The sequence below is a fragment of the Tetrao urogallus genome, assembly GCF_951394365.1.
Source record: "Tetrao urogallus genome assembly, chromosome: 2".
NCBI lineage: Eukaryota > Metazoa > Chordata > Aves > Galliformes > Phasianidae > Tetrao > Tetrao urogallus.
In genome coordinates this window covers 9617349-9636654 of record NC_136814.1, presented here as the reverse complement: position 1 = coordinate 9636654, position 19306 = coordinate 9617349, and the positions used below count along the sequence as shown (strand labels likewise).

The window sequence follows — 19306 nt, the reverse complement described above, 5'->3', positions numbered from 1 at the left end:
TTGGGGTAAGAGAGAAGGAAAAAGTCAACACCTTGTTCTATTCTCTTGGTACATGCCCTTCCTGGTGCATCTTCCATGCTCTGAGCCAGTGGTTTCAACCAAAGGCAATCAATAAGGATCAGTCCTGGTATTTGTATTCTCATGTATTGACTTGCTGAATTCCACTCCAAGATGTTAAAGTTGTTTTCCCCAAGCTCCCTCCCAGCTGTGCTAAGTGATAGCATCCTAACAATGTTTCTTCCTTCACTGCAGTAGCTTTCTTACTACTAGTCCACTTTAGGGATGTTAAAACTGAATTTCTACTGTTGATTCTCCAGCCCTCTCTGAAGCATTGTTTGATCTTCAGACTGCTGCTTCCAATTGTTTTGTAACTGAATTATTTATGTGCGCATTTCTTATTTGATCCAGGATGTACCAAGACAGAAACAGGACAGCTCCTATAAGGCTATCTTCCTAAAATATGCAAAGCAGGTACACTGTCTAAAGCATCTTGCTGAAAAATAATAATATATATATATAAAAAAGGCACGTGGACTTGCAAAAAGAAAACTAATCTCCAGTGGTCATACTTGACCCATTTATTAAAATGTTCTTTTGGAAATGTAGCTTCATCCTTAAGGGGGCACCCTGAAAATGGTATTGATTTACTTGCCAAAACCCCTCAGAAAAACAGGAATTTAGCTGGGACAGATTGGCTATCCCCATATTTCAGAGGAGGATTGGAGATGTTGGACTTGCATGTGTACTTTTTTTGGCTTTGGTTTGTTTATGTACAGAAAGCAATTAGAAAGCTTTGGGTATTCCCTCCTCTCATCAGCATCATTTTCCATTTGCTTTTGCAGCAGCTGGAAACCAAACATCAGTGAGTGTTTGAGTAATTGATTCCTGCTTTTTCTGAGCCAAACTGTGTGCATTCACAGGAGATGCATTTAATGGCTTAATAAACCATTATAACAAAACTGCTTGACTTAGGAGAACAAAAAAATATATGCATATCACTGCCGAAAGTTTTTGCACAACGGATCTCTTGTAGTTAATAGTTGTATCAGTGCACTGAGGTGAAAATGAACAGGGCTGCCCTGCTGTAAGCCCTGGCGGTGTTTCAGGCAGGGAGGTATTCTGGTTTGCTGATGGTTTGGGTGGCTCAGAGAGAAGCAGGCAGTTGCTGAGGGTTTGGTGAAGAGAATGTGGATGAAAGGAGCAACTGCTCCCATCACCACTGAAAACACTCCATGGCAATGGAGCCTGTGGCTGCCCAGCAGACCCTCACAGGGAAGGACAGAGAATGGCCCAGCAGCAAGTAGGGCTGTGGCATGCTTCTGTGCAGGCACGGTCATGCATCCATCTGATAGAGGTCCTTCTTATTTGCCATGGTGCATGAATAAAGGTATTTGGGGCAAAAGTGAGGCAGGAGTAAACTTTGCTCTCACAGACCTCTCTTTATTCTGCATTAGGGCTCAGCTATTGATGCTTTGCAGTTGCAACAACTTCTTAATGACATGGTCCTGCAAGGTAAGGTTTTTGCCTCTGGTGCTTCCCTATTCTTAGTGTAAATTAGAAGATTTAGTAATATCTGTATGTATTATGTATGTATGTGTGTGTGTATCTATATATATACACGCTTCCCCTCCCAGTTCAGTACTGGGACAGCCTTCCTCATCACTGCTATTTCACTGACCCTTATCCCAAGAGCCTTCTGCTTCCAGGAGGGTGAGTAGATGGGTCAAGACAGTGCAGAACAGCCACCTGTGAGCACCAAATGGGAAAAGAGGTAGTGGAGGTTTTCAAGAAGGATCAGACTCCTTCAGTAGACCTCACCCCTTGTTGCTGCCTGAGAACTTTGAGCTAGATCTGGGGCTGTGTAGTTTTACGTGCCTTCAGACTGGTGTCCTTCCCCCCCAGTGGAGGTCTGAATGTAGGGTTTGCTTTTGCTGATTCTGTCTGTTATGTCAATCCTTGCAGATGAAATGACCAGCCTGGGAGGAGAGTTCAGCTTTGATTCATGTCGAGCCATTTTAGCTCTGATGGATGTATCCTTTCAGCAAAAGCAATAAAGTTCCCCAGTGTTGCTCATCCTTGCCTTGCGTTATGGCTGAGCTGAGCATCCCAGTGTGAGAACCTGCAAAGATTAGCCACATTCCTCAGTAAATAGCTGCCACAGCCTATATGCAGGACTTTGCTATGCATGGCCTGGCTCTGGGAGCATCTCTGCTGAAAGGTGAGAGTCAACCTGTGCGTTCATACCTTCTGCCAGCAACAAATTCTTTTGGTCTCATTTTCCATTCTGTGGGGCCTGGGGCTTTGCTGAGCTTCACGCTCAGATGCAGGCCCCAGGCACAGGTTGGTGCAGCCACAGAAGCCCAGAATGTCAGCTCTCAGAGCTTGCCAGCAGAGGTAAGGGAAAACACTGTCTCTGCCCACTCACAGCCATGTGTCTGAGACTGGCAGGCCATTCATCCTTCCCAACGTGCCTTCCCTATTTAGATGGATCCACGGTCATTTTATTGTTAACAACGCCGGAAATACATTGCCGGCCATTGTAGAACAAGAAGACTCCTTGATGAAAACATAAATCCTCCCTTGTGTGTTTTCTCCCATTTGCTGGCTCGCCATCTCTTTCCTTCCATGCCTTGGAATAATTTTTCAGATTTTTAGAAGCTGACAGGGAATGAATAAAAGTGCTGTGCAATCCCTCTCTTTCCAGGTTTCTCCATCTTGCAAGCAAAAGAAGTTTCCCCCCTTTCCAAAGCAACCGCTAGGCTAAGTGGGCACTGTGAATGCATGGCACGTGCAAGCACCTGGCTGACAAAGCCACTGCTCTCCTTTGATTCAAGGTGGATTTTCATTCTCTGGGCTGCATACAGCCCACGTACAGTGTGACCTATCCTGACCTGCAAAAATGATAGCAGCTTTTTTTCAGTCAGGTTTCACTTGTGGGCTCATGTAGCTTGTAGTGAAGTGTTTTCTTGCTTGCAGTGGCTTCTAAGAACAGGCATCAGGATCAGCTCTGTGTGTTCTTGGCTCTTTCACTGCGTCTTCTCCCAGAAGGATCCAGACAGAGCTGATCTCATGCTGTCCCATGCGCAAGAGCACATGTGGGCTGGAGCATGAGGTTCTTCTCATCCTCAGTGGCTGCTGTGCTCAGGGGCCCAATGTCAGCTTCAGAGATTGCCTCAGGAACCCTTATGGTTAAAGACACCATAGAAATAGAAACCTTTTGTTGTTTGTGAGCATAGATATGAGCAGCTGCACAAATTGCCAGAAAAGGCATATTTAACTCGGAGCATAAGTGGGACCAGAAAAGATCTTCTAAACAGAAAGCAACAAACAGAAAAGGCTGCATCTTAAGGCTCCCTTTACATGAAGGCAGCATCCTCAGCAATGAAGGCATCACCAGGTTTAGCTCATTAACTGCTTGATTCTTAACTAAATGCACAGCTCAATTCAAATGGACAACTCACGCTGCAGGAGTTTGGGAGCCTCTGGCGAAGTGTCACCAAGTACATGGTATATGGGGTTGCTCTCTCTTTTCTCTGCCACAACCATACTCCTGTTTTGTTTTGGTTTTTTTTTTATCACCAAGGTGCAGACACTGCAATACCAAAGTAGACGTTGCCAAGATTGCATCTTTAGTAGGTCAGATTTCCATCCTCTCATGCAAAGGCTGAGGGCAGGAAGCAGGAGTGTGTGAAATGCTGTAAGCGAGCAATCAGGGGCTTTCTGAAATGGGAAAATGTAGGAAGGCCAGTTAGTCTCAGGATTTGATGCAAATCTGTGGCCACTGCTGGGTACGCTTTTTAAAGCCTTTTTTTTTTTTTTTTTTTTTTTTTTTTTTTTTAAAGTCTCTGCTCTGAGAAAAGCATTAGATTCAGAAACAGTGTGGATGCCAGCTTGGTATTTAGGGCCTCACCTAAGTTCAGGCAGCTTCCCTGAGTCAGGTCCTTCTTCCTCCAGTCTTACTGCAGAAGGGGAAGATTCCTTGAAGCCTCCGAGATGGGCAGACTGTGCTTTGTTCTGTCCCTCTCAAGACAGTCCGTGGCCACTTAGGACAGTGGGGTGCCGATTCCCTGCTAAGCAGCAGTGCCTTCCCACTGACAGCACCTCAGGTTTGTTGGGAAAGATGATATTCTGGGACACAGGGACTCCTGGCAGATTTAATGTATTACAGACAATGTGTTTTTGTCTGTGGAAGTATGAGTATTCCTGTTGTTGTCTGTGCACATAAACCAGGAAAGTGAGCAAAAAGGCTTTAACCCACCCCAAAGTGGAATTTTTTTATGGTATAATACAGTGACTGAGCCTTCTGGAAATGGTCTGTCCTGTCATGGTCACCCTATCTTATCTGTTGACTTCCTTGCAGTGAATTTATTAAGGAAGGGAAGCATCCTACCTAATTAGATGTAGCAATACATTTGAAGAGCAGTGATGAAGGTCTAAAAGCTGCTTTTCTGCTGTTTTTCAGGATCTCTTCAAGAGAGAAGACAGAAATCGTTCTGGATTTCTTGATGTATCTGAACTGAAGAGTGCAATACAGACAGCAGGTATGTCCAGGTGTGCTGAGCAGCTCCTGTCCCTGCAGAAAAGGATGAAAACAAGAAAGGGCTTTAGGAGTAAAGCAGTTTGGAATGCACAGAAGTGCCAGTTGGATCACAGCTCTGCTCAGAATACTGCATTGTTTCAGGGCACTGAGACAGAAAGCTCATTTTGCACAGAAACCTTTTCTTTGCTGCATGGCGCTGTGCCCACCTGCCCCCTCCCATACAGGAGCATCCACCCTTTGAATCACAGCAAGGGAAACAGCAGAGATGCAGAGAAGCACAGGCTGCAGGGTTTCTCTAAGTCATAGACAAAACACACAGCCAGGGAAAGGAGCAAGGAGCTTGCACATAATCCAATTCCTGCAGTTTCTCAGGGAGGCAGTGACTAAGTCTATTATGGAAAGCCACAGTGACAGGCATTTATTTAGTTTGCACTGACCTCTATTGGCTACACGAATGCTGAAACTTGCACTGAGTGCATAGTGTCCCTTTGCACAAAGGAGGCATTATTGCTGGGTTATCTCTCCAGAGACTTTGTGCATGAAATATAGCTCACAGATAGCAAACCTGCTGGTAATCGTACAGTAGAGAAACTCCCATTTGTATACCTGGAGCTTGGAGTGGGTGCTGTCTCTGGGAGGAACACGGTGAAGAAGAACTGTTGATGGGAATCATCAGCTCAGAACAGATGTGTAACTTTTTTGTTGCTGAAAGGCAAGCAGAGCATCTGCATAACCTGAGCAGTGCAGCGCTAATGCGCCAAATGGCAGTGAAGAAGCTGCCAGGCCACTTCTGCTACAGTGTGAACTGGGAGAAGCAGCAGCTAAAATGGTGCAGCTATTGGAAGGGCTAAGCATAAATGTATTTTTCCATTACATAACTATTGCACATTGTGTGTGAGATTCCTGCTGGGGACCTTCTCCAGGTAGGCTTGTGCAAACAGGGTTTGTCATCATGCTAACCCACCTCCAATAGTTGCATCTCTCCCCAAAAAGCTGTAGAGAAACCATTCCCTTCTTTTCAAACTAATTTGGCTTCATTATGAATCCATTTAAAACCAGTAAGTCTAGAACTGGTTGGTAAAAGGGGGAAAGGCACTTCACTTGCCACTGAGCTGCTAAAAACTGAGGATGAGCAAATGAGACTTTCTGGAGTCACAAAGAATGTGTTAGCCTGAAGCTATCAGTGCATAACATTTCTCTTTTATTTAGTAAATCAGCTTTTAGAGCAAAAAATATTTAAATCATGTCTTAGGTAGCCAGCATATTTAGGGTAGTTTTATTTAACTTACAAAAGAGTCATTCTAATAGGCAACTTTTGTTCATTCAGTTGAATACCAATTTCCATCCAAATAGACTGTGACACAAATACTGAATAATCAGCTAATAAGAAACGAAATGCACCTTTCACCATTTTCTGATATAAGAGAAAATGTAAAAATTAGGAATCCTGGGCATGCTGTACTGCATAATAGCAGTACGTTCTATTCCTGCTTAGCAGAAAACGCCGGTGGTATTGTGAGTGCTACGCTCAGACTGCAGCAGTTATGCACCATAGAAAAGAAAATCATCATTTATTAGAGAAAATAAAAGCGAAAAGTGCAAAGTAAGACTAGAATCTTTAATTCTGCAATAACCACAGTTCATGTAATGAGAAGGGCTTGGATTCTCCACTACCCTGCCCCAGCTCTTCCTCCCACAGCTGGGAGAACGCATGCTGCTGTGCGGGGGCCCAGAGGGCACCCAGTCTGACAGGGAGGAGGGCTTATCTGTAAGAGCACGAGGCCAGCAGGGCCAGTCTGTCACCCTGCAGTGATCCCCAGTGCTGTCCTTCTGCTCTCCCCCACAGGACTGCCCGTCAATGAGCAGATCCTGCACCTGATGGCCCTGCGCTACGGCGATGTGTACAGGAGAATGGGCTTTGCTGACTTCGTGAGCTGCATGATGCGCCTTGAAACCATGACCTGTGAGTCCTGGAGCTTTATCACAGGGTGCCTGCGAAGCCAGGCTGACAGAAGGAGGCAAGGGAAAAACTGGCAGGCACCACAATACAGGCTTATGGAACTGCATGGGGTAAAAATCAAGGCCCTCCTAGCCGTCCCTTTGGACTTAGGCTTATCCTGAGAGCTCCCATGCACTAAGACAGACTAATTTTCCTGCACTGGTGCCTTTTCACAAAAGCTTGAGCATCCTGTTCTGCATTAGATCTTCCTCTAGGGTGGCATCGCCCATACCACAGTAGGGAGACTGTGTTCACTCATGTCCAGTGAGTGAATCAGGGAACCGTTAAGGTTGGAAAGACCTCTAAGATCATCTAGTCCAACCATCAGCCCATGCCTGTGACCACTCCAGACCACATCCCTCAGAGCCATATCTCCATGGTCCTTGAACACCTCCAGGGATGATGACTCCACCACCACCCTGGGCAGCCCATGTTCCAGTACCTCAATGCTCTTTCTGAGACAAATTTGTTCCTAATACCCAACCTGAACATCCCCTGGTGCTACTTGAGGCCACTGTCTCTCATCATATCACTCTTACCTGGGAGAAGAGCCCAACTCCCACCTTCCTACAACCTCCTGTCAGGCAGCTGTGGAGAGCCATACAGTCTCCTCTGAGACTCCTATGAAATGGAAGGCTTTCTCTCTCTTTTTTATTTCTATTTCTTTAACTGGAGAGATATTCCCTCTGTCTTCAGCACAGTTCTTCCAAAGTTTTGGTAAGGAGAAGGCGTGAGACCCTTTCAGTGGGAAAACAAATGCGTTTCCTCTGTTGTGTCCTTGTATTGTCTGGCAAGGAAGGGAGTGACTGTAAACGAAAGTGCCTAATTCTGTTTTATAAAAGCATAGTTTTTACTGCTATAATTATAAGCATTTTGACTGGAAATAGCAGTAGTTAAAGAAATCCAGCAATTGTAGCCCACATGCTAGAACACTGCTACAGCAATTTGGTTCGTCTTTGGAACAAGCTGTGTTTCAGCAGCACGTGGAGTTGGGGGGTTATTTTTTGCCCATGTTTTAGCACTGATGTTTTAGGAATCGCCAGTTGTCAGCAGATCTGCCTGGGTGATGAGGCTGCCTAAAATTCCATTTCAACAGAACACAGAAGCAGCTCAGATAGTCAGAGCAGGTCCAGATCTTATTACTTTCACTAAAACCACAACTTTTAAATATCTTTATTTCTGTGATTATGTCACTTACCGTGGATGGTAATTCTTATGCCTAATGCAGTAGCGTAGCAATTTTTTCATCATAAAAAATGTCCTTTTAAATTTTAAGTGCCAGTGTAAAGACAACTCCTTTAAATCCATTTGGACAAGAATCTTTAAAAATTTCAGTGCCTCCTGTAATGAGTGTCTGAAGATGTTCTTTGAGCCTTTCGGTTATTGCTTTACAGAGGGTTTAATGTGTAATGCATTTCCCAATCTTTTCAATTCACTGTAAGATTTTTAGAGGAGTGCATACAGGAGCCAAGTGGAATGGATGTGGGAGCCAAGTGGAAAGAAGAGACATTCCACCTTTATGGGGATGTGAATGCAGCAGTGGAGACAAATCTGTCTCACTGAATCATTACTCATCCTTTCAGGATCGCCAGAGATGAGACCCAAACCAAAAGCAACAGCTTCTTTGCAAATTCTATTTAACTGGAGGTAATGAAGCAGTAAAGGGGCACTTCTGCTCAGAGGAGGCAACTTCAGCACTGCATTTTTTTCCTAGAAAGACTGCTGAACATAAGCTGGCCTGCAAATGCAGCCTTGCTAAGGAGCTGGGTGCAATGTGGGCATTTCTTTGTTCTATGCACTTTCTTCAAAGCAGTATAGGGTGGCTGTTCTTCATTACGTTGGTTTTCCTCCCTCCCTGCTCTCTGCTCTGGGTCATATAGGTAGCTCTTGGTTGCCTGTGAGCCCAGGAAACCTTGTCCTAAGGGGCTGATGAGCAGTGGGGCCTTGTGCCTTATTCCTATGCAGCCTTCTATTTCTCTAAAGCTGAGTAGGTTTTGAAACAGGCTCCTAGAGCAATGTTTCATTCAAGGACAGACAAACTTAGATTTGTTTTAACTTTTCATTACTGTTTATAACAGCACATTTCTAGGAGAAAAGTAATTTCGAAATAAATAGGAGCTCATAATGCCGTGTTTTTGTTTCATCCAAACACTTAGGTTTGTTAGCGCTGCTTCTAGACAAGCTGAAATGGAATCGTGCTTTTAGAATATCAGTGTTTGAATGAATTCAAATTTTCTGATGGCAAAGGGTTCTGTCAGAAAATGTTAAGCAACGTTAATTTCAAACTCGAGATGAATAACAGCAGCATCTGCATTTCTATTCCCTGGAAAAACCTCGTAAGGCATACTAATGACATCAAGAGAATCATTTTCCTCAGGGCACACTGTAATCACTCACTGAAAGGGAGGATGGAAAAGGACCAAGGCAAGTTTCCCTGGGGGAAGATGTTTCATTAGTCCTTGCTGTTCTCCGTCATCCTTCAGGCAGGAGGTACCACTGAAACAAATCACGGGAGGAGATGGAAGCAGTCACGTGGAGTGCTCCTGTTCCTATATTTTTGCTTAACTCTGGACGTGCAGTCGGGATGCTTTACTTGCTGTGATGCTAGGGCTGAGGCACAGGGGGTGCCCAGCACAGAAATACGATGTGGCCAGGCAGCACAGTGCATGTGGACACCTGAGTGAGGCACAGTGCTCCAACACGGGGACCACAGCTCTGCTCCAGGGCTTATTTTGCGGTTTGTGTTGCATTCTTGCTTCCTTCTCCTGTAAAAAGCTTTTCTTTGTTCTACTCCTAGATGCGTTTCAAAACTTAGCCAAAGGTGGACCACAAGTTTTGATGACGGTGATGGAGGTAAGGATGCTCCTTCCTTCTCCCCAGCTCCACAGCAGGACCATAGAGTTAAGTTAGCAGGAGGATGATGCCAAGGGTGCTGTGTCAGTGCTGTGGGTGTTGCCAGGAGCTTTGCTGCAGTGTGGGTTTTACCTGGCTGGGTGTGCATAATGGACCTCAAGAGATATTACCTAGGGATCTCTACTCACACAGCCTTACTAGTATGAGGACAGCTCAGTGGTGGCCATCCATATCTAAAACACTGTCCCTACCAGTGCACTGCCTCTTCTGTCACTGGTGGAAACATTACTTATTGTGGCTTTGAGGAAGTGACAAAAACAAACAAAAAAAAATCCATACCCTCATTTCATACTGCCCCATCTATTAGTTCTGGACTGCAAAACAGCTTGTTTTTATGAAAGAAAGAGCAGACAAGTGCTTGCTGTTGCTGTTTGTCTTACAAAGCACAGCCTAGATAGCTAGCTGAATGGGGATATATTGAGCTTTTCATTGAGCCAATCTGAAGCAAAAATCCTGCTGTGCTCCATACTGATGTGCCTGAGAGCTGTATTTTATCAGTCTGGAAGCTATTTTTTTTCTGACAAAACAGTGTTTAAAAGGTTTTATTAAAAGGATCACCACATTCCTGGAGCCTGCTACCTCTTCTGCTTGCAGCCGTGCAGGTGCCATCCTTTCCCAGCAATTGCTCCCACTGCAGCTGCTGCAGTAATTTATCATGGAAAGTAACATATGGAAGGTGTTTCTGGGTCTGAATTGTAGTAAGGGAAAAAGACAGCTTCAAAACTCCTTAACTGTTCTGTGCAGGACAAAAGGACCACAGTGACTGGGTCCCAGCCTGAAGGTACTGAGACACAAGGCTGAAGACTTAGTGCAACATCACTACCTAAATATGCCTTTTCCTTTTTCCAGTGGCTGACTCTTGTCATGTACACCTGAAGAGTTGTCAGAGCTCGATGTGCTGGTGAGAAATCTCCTTAGTACTGTACAAACTGAGAAGGGGTAGGTGCCCTTACATTGGCCATAGGGAACACGAGTCGGAGGGCTTTACAGACAGCTCACCCTGGGCTATGGTTGGATTAGAAAGGAAGAAAAAAGGTGAGAGCTGCAGTGTGAGGGAAAGGGACTGCAATGGCATCTGAGGGCTGCAAAGGGAAATGGACAGCAACTGGACTTCTGGCATTTTTTCCTTGGGGAATTGCTGATGGCACTACAGGGTGCTCAGACTGCCAGTGGCTCAGTTTGCTACTCGCCCTCTCTCCACGTGAGGTGACACATTTACAGTAGATCAATTAATAGAACTTAGCTTTTTTGTCTGCCTCTGAGGTGTGAAAACTACTCCTGCACATCTGACCTAGAAGTGGCAAATTCAAAACCAACTAGACGGTGGAGATGTGATCTTTTTGTCAGTTTGATAGCCCATTTTTAACTGCATTACATAATTTAGCTTACTTTTGAACAACAATCCCCACCTTGTGTTTCATTCGATGCTTGCTACCTCCATGTCAGGCCTGGAGAGAAGCATTAAGCGCCCCCAAAGTTTACTTTAATCTCCTGGCTTTGCTAATTGGTTCCAGAGAAGGACTGTGCCTTTCCTACAAAACTTGTCCCATTAATAAACCACCTCAGCCTCCTACTTTGGTTAATCCACTGGGATGGAGCTGTTCCCAGTTGCAGTGGTAAGGCATTAGTGCTGGTTCCAAACAGCTGGTGCTGAGGAGAGAACAGAGATGATAACCAATCCTTAGAGAAAGGACATGGTGAAGAACCAGAAGTGCCCGGCTGATGTGCTGAGATTGGACCCAGAAACTCACTGTGCACCTTTGGGCAAAGTCACAGGCTTGCCTTCTCAACCCTGTTCAAAATCTGAGTGGAAAAAAAAAACAAAACCAAACCCAGGGTCTTCATTGGAATTCAGAGACTGCATCCATGTGAGGTTTTCTATAGACAGATTTTGTGATCATAAATAATACATAAACAGAACGTCTGGTATCTCACATCCTGTTTCTGAAGGCAGTTGACATTGAATGCCAGCTTCAATGAGAAGTTAGAAGGGAAAATAGATAATAAATCCCAATCCTAGGGAGACAGAGAGGTGGATTCAGACCCAAGGCTCTGTGCCTTTCACCCTTGGCTCCAGGACAATGTTCATGCCCAGCTGCTCCCCTGACTTGGCTGCTAATTGCAGCTGCTGTGCTCAGCTGCTGCAGGAGCTGGGCCTCACTGCTCAACACTGTGATGCTTTCACCCTTCCAAGTGTGTTTGTAGTTATTTACCTGAAGGTTTGCCCTTTGCAGACTTGCCTCGGACAGCACACCTTCCCTTTGTCACAACAAAGCTGTATTTTGGTGTATTCGTGTTGTGTAGAAGCAGGTTATTAACAACACAGCACCCACCCCTTGCACCACATGGTGTTATTAGGTAAATATGAGACTAGAAGGATCTCACTTTGGGGATTAAGTTGCTTAAATTACTGCCTGCAAATGATATTCATAGTCTATTTAGTCTCCTTTTCTCCTTTCATGAATCATTCATAAACCGATCATAACTTCTGCAAATAGATCATTAATCATAATTTTCACTTACCAGTTTTGAATGAAATTTTGCCTGTAGGGTGTTTGTAAGCTTTCACTTCAGCAGCTCCCCACTTGCTTGCAAATGGTGGTTGGGCAGCAACAGCACGGGCCCCTCAGAGGACAGAAACTCTTCAAACTACAGCCAGACAAATCATGAGCAGTGTGGAAGAACACACGGATTGTGTTGCAAAATTCTGATGTGCAAAATAGCCTCAATGATTTCCAAAGCCTGACCTCCAGATGTCTGTGTTCTGAGCAAGTCTCTTTACCTCTCTTTCAGGTGGCTTTTCTCCAATTTGGTATGAGGCACCTCCAGGTCATCCCATTAACAGCCATCCATGGGGCTCTAGAAAAAACAAACGCTGCAGGCACGAAGCTGAGTTTTCTTATTTGCTTACATGTCACGGTACTTAAAACTGAAAAATGTCTGTAACTTCTCAGTAACCTGCACAGAAACTTCACCTCCATTCTTTAAGCACGATGATAAAAGTGATCTGATGTTCCATTCTACTCATCTACTGGGGCCAGCCTGGCATTTTTTTTTTAGTGGTGGGGATATCACCTTTTGTAGCACCCTGAGGAAATGTTATATGCTATAGTTTCAGGGCACCTACCCGGCTCCCTTCCACATGGGACAAACTTCCACGTGAGGCTGATGCTCATTAAACAAGGAACATAGCCATCCACTTCAGGAAATAGCATTTCCTTGTTTAATATGCCATATATTAGATTCAGTGCTATTCAGCTCCAAATGCCAAGCTGACGCAGAAACACCTCTGAAACCAAGCTGGTTGTGTGAGAAGAAAGACTGCTGTGCAAATAGCAACATGTGTTTAAAAGGAATGCGTTTGGGAAAGGAGATGGGGATCTCTTTGGGAGGAACTGTTTGACCGTTCAGGGGATGAAGGCATCTTCCTGTGAACATTTGTACCTCAAGGCATACAGCAGGCCACAGCTCCAGCCCTCTCTTAATGTCCGTTTAATAGAAGCAAGTGCTAGAGAAGGCAGATGTCAGCACTCACTCATCTCTGCTGCCCGGAGGTGGAAGCACAATGTTGCAGACACTTCTTCATAGATAGCAGACACTTTCTAAAGCCAAAGTTCAGAGTATGGGATAAAGGAATTCAGTTTCCATTAAATCACGTCCGGAAAAATCACTTCTGTATTTCTGGTGCAGTTTCATTTGTTACAGCTTTGGGGGATGGGGGGGAGGTCGTGCTGTTGGGAACAGCTCAAGACGCAGTTTGCTGTCCATGCAGGCTCTCCAGGACGTGCCTGCAGTGCTGCTGGGCCAACAGTGGCCACATTCCCAGTGACCTGTATTAGCAGCATTCAAGAGTTGCTCATAAATGGCATAATTTACCTGATGAATGGACTGAGATAGTGATTTTGTGTGAGATGTTAAGCATGAGCATGTGGATATTTCAGTATAATAATGCGTTTCTGCCATACCATTAACCAGAAATCACTGCCATTAGGCATTTGTGGCTTTCAAGATACTTTGTGGGTGAATTGGTTCTGTTGTCTTGGTGGGGGAACTGAGGTGTAGAAGAGTTCTTTATTTCTCTAAGCCAAAAGCAGAGCAAAAAAAGATTAAGAAAAGGGCAGGATTACTGAAACCCCCATTTAATTTTGACTGAAGGACTGGAGAGCCTTTAGAAAGGCCTAGGCTCAACCAGGGAGGGGCACAGTTAGTGGGGATGGACATTGTGATCTTAGAGATCCTTTCCAGCCTCAATGATTCTATGATCCACTCCTTGGAGAAACAGGCCAACTCCTCACTGTCTTCCTGGGCAAAACCCCACAACCAAAGACATTCAGAGCTTCAGCCAGTTGGAGCTGCTCGGCCAAAGCACCTGAATGAAACTTTTTCTCCCTTTCACTTGTGAAATGGATGGGTTGGAGAAGAACCCTTGAGAAAGAGCACAGCAGTAAACCCTCTGCACTCCTGATAGGGCAGCACACCCATGAGCCTTACCTCATTTTAATTCATAATTTAAGAGGTGTGTTTTAACGACTCAGTTATTAGGGAAATATCTCTCATTCAGTCTCTTCAATTCCTCTTAAAAACCCATTTCTCCTGTTCTCACCTCTGGGAAGTTTAAGCACAGACAGTTTAGCTGAGAAGGAAGGGGCTACTTAAGGAAGGGGCTGCTTGCCCACCCCTGCTGTTGGCGCAGCAGCAGAGCCTCCCGCAGTCCCAGACGCGGGCTGCAGGTGGCACGCTTGATCTGCGGACTCGTTTCGAGGCTCTCCGAAGCAGCAGAGCCGAGCCGTTCCGTGGAGCATCCAGCAGGTGGGCCTCGGGATGCGGGGTGTGGAGAAAAAAGCTGAAAAGCTTCAGCTGAGGACAAACCTGGGGGCTCCACCACCTCTCAGGTACCTCTTAGGAGTAAAAGCATTTGATGTAGCGCTTTTCTCAACACCTCTTTTGCCTTTGAGGCTTTTTTAATGGCTTAAATGGCAGTTTGGAAACAAACCCAATTCGCAGCTTGATGTGGCAATGCTAGATTCTCCCTTCCCTGTTTAAATACCAGCCCATGTTCTGCCATCAGCATGGCAAGAGTGAGGAGAGCAGCTGCTGCTGAAGCTACAGAGGAGGAAGCAGAGGATCTCATACTGCACTGAGCGGAGAAGCTGACCAGCAGGTTACACAGGATGGTTGGAGTTTCCCAAAATGAGGACAGCTTGGTGGTTAGTGGTGGAATAATAGGAAATCATCCGTAGTTCAGGCCCATTGGCTTCTCAGCATCGCTCAAAGAACTTTGTGTGCTACCCTTGCAGTCTGGATGTCTGGGTGTTCAGTTTGCTGGCTTATCCAGCTTGCCAGAAATATGACCAAAGGATGATTCAATATTTCAGATAAAATACATGCAGAGGTGACACATAATTAAGACAATGGTGGCTTCATGGCTCTTAGAGGCAAGACTGCAGCTTTCTGCTAGAAGTGTGGCAATCTCAGCCTGACACACCTGGGTGAGGTACTTGCTGTCAGTGGTGGCATTCTGTGGGCCTCCACCACCTGGAACTTCACTTGAGCAAAGGAAGAGAGACTGAAGAGCTGAGAGGGGAGGAGGGGCTTTGGCTTTTGCCCATGGAGAAGGGCAGCCTGGCCCAGGGCAGGGTCCATGCAAAGGCTCTGGTTGATGACAAGAATATTAGGACTGTTCCTTCAGCAGCAGGCACTGGCTTCTCTCCAGATCCTTTGTAATTTCCACGTCTCGTGTTCAATGTCTGTTTATCCTAAATTTGTTCCAATCCTGGGTATAATTCTGTGTTGGGGTGGGGGCGTGTAATTCTAGTCAATGAACTACTTTTCCATAATTGCATTTGCCCACAGCTAGCTCTCTAATCTGCCTCTCCCCAAATCCCTACCAATCCTGCTGAATCCACTTACAGCTGCATATGCAGGAAGGGACCAAATCTGCAGGACTGGGGGGGGGGGGGGAGGGGAGGAGGGGGATCCAGGGATGCTTGTGTCCCAGCTGTCTCATCCCACTCCACTTCAATAGAGCCAATGTGGCATCAGCAGGAACCATCTGCTTGCTGCAACACCAGCATCATACCTACAAGGCGCTCATGTAACATCTTGCCCCCTTTTTTCAGGAAAGGGAGCTGAATCACCACCTTTGCCCACTGTGGGAACTTCCTCTCCTCTCACCATCTTGTATTCTTTTGGAGTGTGTCCAGAGGAGGGCCACAAAAATGGGCCAAGGGATGGAACACCTCCCTGTGAGGACAGGCTGAGAGAGCTGGGGCTGTGCAGCCTGGAGAAGGGAAGGGTACGGGCAGGCCTGAGAGCAGCCTGTCAATGTATCTAATATGTGGCTAGAAGAAGAGGGCATGCTCTTCAGTGGGGTCTGCTGTGATAGGAAAAGGGGAAATGGTTTCAAAGTAAAAGAGGGGACATCGAGGTTGGGTATAGGGAAAAAGATTTTTACACTAAGAGTGGTGAGGCACCGCACAGGCTGCGCAGAGAGGTGGTGGATGCCCCATCCTTGGAGACATCCAGTGTCAGGCTGCATGGGGCTCTGAGCACCTGATGGAGCTGTGGGTGTCCCTGCTTACTGCAGGGCAGTTGGACCAGATGGCCTTTAAGGGTCTCTTCCAACTCAAACCATTCTATGAAATAGACAATAAACATAATAACATTCTTACACTTGGAAATAGAGATTACAGTTTTACAGTTTTTTTACATGCTTTGCTGCACGAAGAAATTCAGATAAGGAAGCAGAATTTTGGCACCTCATTTGTCTCCACTTGGTAAATCCATGAAAAGTGATGGAGTGTGACTCCATCCCGGAGGTGTTCAAGAACCATGGAGATGTGGCACTGAGGGACATGGTCAGTGGGCATGGTAGGGATGGGTTGGTGGTTGGACATAATGATCTTAGTGGTCCTTTCCAACCTTAATGATTCTGTGATTCTGTGAAAACTGGCCAATGAGCGGGCTCTGCAAACAAGTGCCTTGTAGGGAGCTCATTCCCACAGCTCCTCTGTGCTGCCCCTTTCTCAGCGCAGGAAGCCATCAGCAGCACTTGCAGGTTGCCAGCTCTTCCTGCTTTGTTTCAAGCACAGCTTAAAGGCTCTTCAAATGAAGTAATCTTCATTTCTGACAGCCACAACCCGGCAAGAAAGACACAACAGCTCTCCTTGAAATGCACAGCTGCCGTTTTGCATTTTTGAGTTTGGTACCCAGGGAATTAGAAATGTCAGTAGTTCCATTTAGTTTTTCCTATGGTAATATTAAAGTCTTCCAGCTGTGGGGGTAATTTCAAGCCAAAAACAAGCAAACAAAAGAGTTGAATCACAGTTTTGTGATCCTGTGATCCCCCTACAGGAAAAACCAAACCTTGCCTACACTAAAACATTAAAGGTGTTTCAAGGATAGTGTTAGAGAAACTCTTTCATTGTGGGATCGGACATCTCCCTGGGCAGGGGAAGAAGAGGTGTTCCAGCTGAGGTCTGCTCAATATACATCATTTTCATGTTCTTACTTCAGTCCATTTTTTTTCAGTCCATCTTTTCAGCACAGCCCTTTTGATGCATTTCCCTTATAACTGCTCTGGACCATGGGGAACTGGCCACAGGCAGAGGCTTCTCGCTGCCTCTTCTTGCTTGGACATTCAGATGGGAGTGAGGTTGGAGGTGTGAGTGGGATTGATGCAGGGGTAGAAGATGACTACTGGGACAGAAATTGCAAAGAGATGTGAAAACTTTGGAATTGCAAAGCTCTGAAGACTCTGTCTGCTGTTATCAAGGAGAACCCAGGGCTGTGAGCCTGCAGCATGGTGGGCAACAGCAAGGGTGAGGGAGCATGTTGGTTTTCTTAGAGGAAAAAGTGAGCAAGAATGACCTCGATGGAAAAATATTTTCTCTCCCTCTCTTCCTGCCTCGCAGACAAATATAGCACTACATGTTATGCAGAGGCAGTTCTCAAGCACGGTTGGAATGAGCGACTTTGGAGGCAAAGTGCTACCGCTTGTTTTTGTCTTTGGTATTAGGCTTTTATTTTCTTATTTCCTCTTGCAGCATGACACATCTCTGACAGCTGTTGCATCTCTGAGCCATAGCAGCCCACACAGCATCTGCCCTGACACTAGCCCTGTCCTCGGAGCTGTGAGAGGCAGCTACCAGAGCATCACGGCGCTGCAAAGTGCTGGAGCCCAGTGTGGTGCCCATCCTGAAACCTGCATGAAGTGAAATCCTCTTGGGAGCACCTGGAACGTGATACCTTGGCTGTGGTGCTCAGTGTAGAGCCAGGAGCTCAGCAAAGGGCCATGGGCTTCCCTGGACCAAGAGAAGATGTAGGACCCCGGGCAGGGTCCTATTGTGCTGCCCATTGCAGGGCAATGAGAATAACTGTGGCTCTTCCAAACATGACTGATGGGGAAAGATAGGTTGAGCTGGGATTAGAAAAGATGCCAACTGTTTGAAGAAAGATAGAAACTGAATACTAGAAAGACCTCTCCAGCAGTAAGTGAAGGCCATATTAGACTGGTTGGAGATCTCTCCAGCAGATCTGTCCAGGAGTTGGTCAGACAATACCTGTCCACAAAGATATATAACACAGGCAATTGTCTCTCTTGGCAGACTGACTGCTCAGTCTTACATCACCCAGATGCTTTTCCTGCCGCCTCATTTATGCACTGGGAAGTACAATGAAAGCCCCAGTATGAAAGTCACAGAACATTTTTGCCTGCAGTCAAAAAGGCTGCAACGACATGGAGTTGCTCAGAAAAAAAATCATTTTCCTTTGTTTCCTGGACAAGCATGGTGCCAAACGCATGGGAGAGCATTCTTCTCCACCAAACCACTCATGTCTGAATTTTCTTCCAGAAAATCAATCAAAGGAGACAAAACTGAAGCAAACAGATCAATCCATAAACAGAGTGGTAGTCTCAGTCTTTGATGAAAAAAAAAAAGCAGCAATTGCATTCCCTGAAAAGTAACAGCAAGCATCATCCACCAGCATGGCTGTTTTCACTCCTGGTCAGGAAGCAGACCCAGTGCTCCCCGTTTTCCTGTGAATGGGCTGCAAAGCAAAGCAATCAGGCAGACAAGAATAAGTGGTCCATCCAAGCACAGTAGTCAGCAGAAGAGCTGTTGCAAGCAAGGTCAGCGCTCCCACCTCTGTGGGGCTTTGATTGTTCAGCTCATCTGACAGCAGCACCAAGGCTGTGAGCAGGACAAAGCGCCACGCGTCCACACGCTCCTCTGTTCAGAGCTGAGATTTAGTTCCCAGGAATAAGTGTGAAAACAAAGGGATACTTAACAACTATTTGTGTTCCTCCAAGAAATGACAAGGCCAAATGGGTTGGGATGGGACAGGAAAGAAATCATAAATGCAATTTGTTAATGCCCTTACAGAGGTAGAAGAACTTTGAGAGAAGAAATGAGAGAGATTCTCTGCTCATTACAGAGGAGGGGAGAAGGGCATGGGGTGAGAGGTGGGAGAGCTGTGCTAGCCAGTTAGTCATCTCTGTGACACTGAAGAGGCCTTTTAAAGGCTGCCACTGCCTCTCCCAAGCACATGTCAAAAGCCAACAATAACTTTTTTGGGTTTGAGCACTCACAGCCTCCCACAGATTTTGTCAAAGTATTTTTCTTCTTTGACAAACACATGGTTTTGCTGGAAGAGCCTGAAGCCAAGCAGTGACAGATGATTTTCTGTTGCCATCAATCATGTGGAAGAGCTGTTTGGAGGCTGCCATCACTAAATAACACCCCACACATTTGAGGAGTGATGTATACAGAGATTCAGCCTGTCTTTGGCACAATAAATGATCAATTTCTCCTTTCAGATTTCTGCATCTACATCTCCTGGACCTGATGATAGGA

General features: G+C 45.7%; 1 protein-coding gene across 1 annotated transcript in view; it reads left to right on the top strand.

Annotated features, from left to right (window-relative positions):
• Positions 1–10328, top strand: part of LOC306944300 (calpain-13-like) — a gene marked incomplete at both ends in the record, with an annotated part of 29217 nt that extends 18889 nt beyond the window's left edge. The window contains 8 exons of the mRNA XM_079532787.1: positions 409–471; positions 1455–1512; positions 1963–2030; positions 3439–3507; positions 4463–4541; positions 6387–6503; positions 9337–9392; positions 10302–10328. Of these exons, the coding sequence (XP_079388913.1) occupies positions 409–471; positions 1455–1512; positions 1963–2030; positions 3439–3507; positions 4463–4541; positions 6387–6503; positions 9337–9392; positions 10302–10328 (537 nt within the window). The remainder of the gene's footprint in view (positions 1–408; positions 472–1454; positions 1513–1962; positions 2031–3438; positions 3508–4462; positions 4542–6386; positions 6504–9336; positions 9393–10301) is intronic.
• Between the last annotated feature and the right edge of the window lie 8978 nt (positions 10329–19306).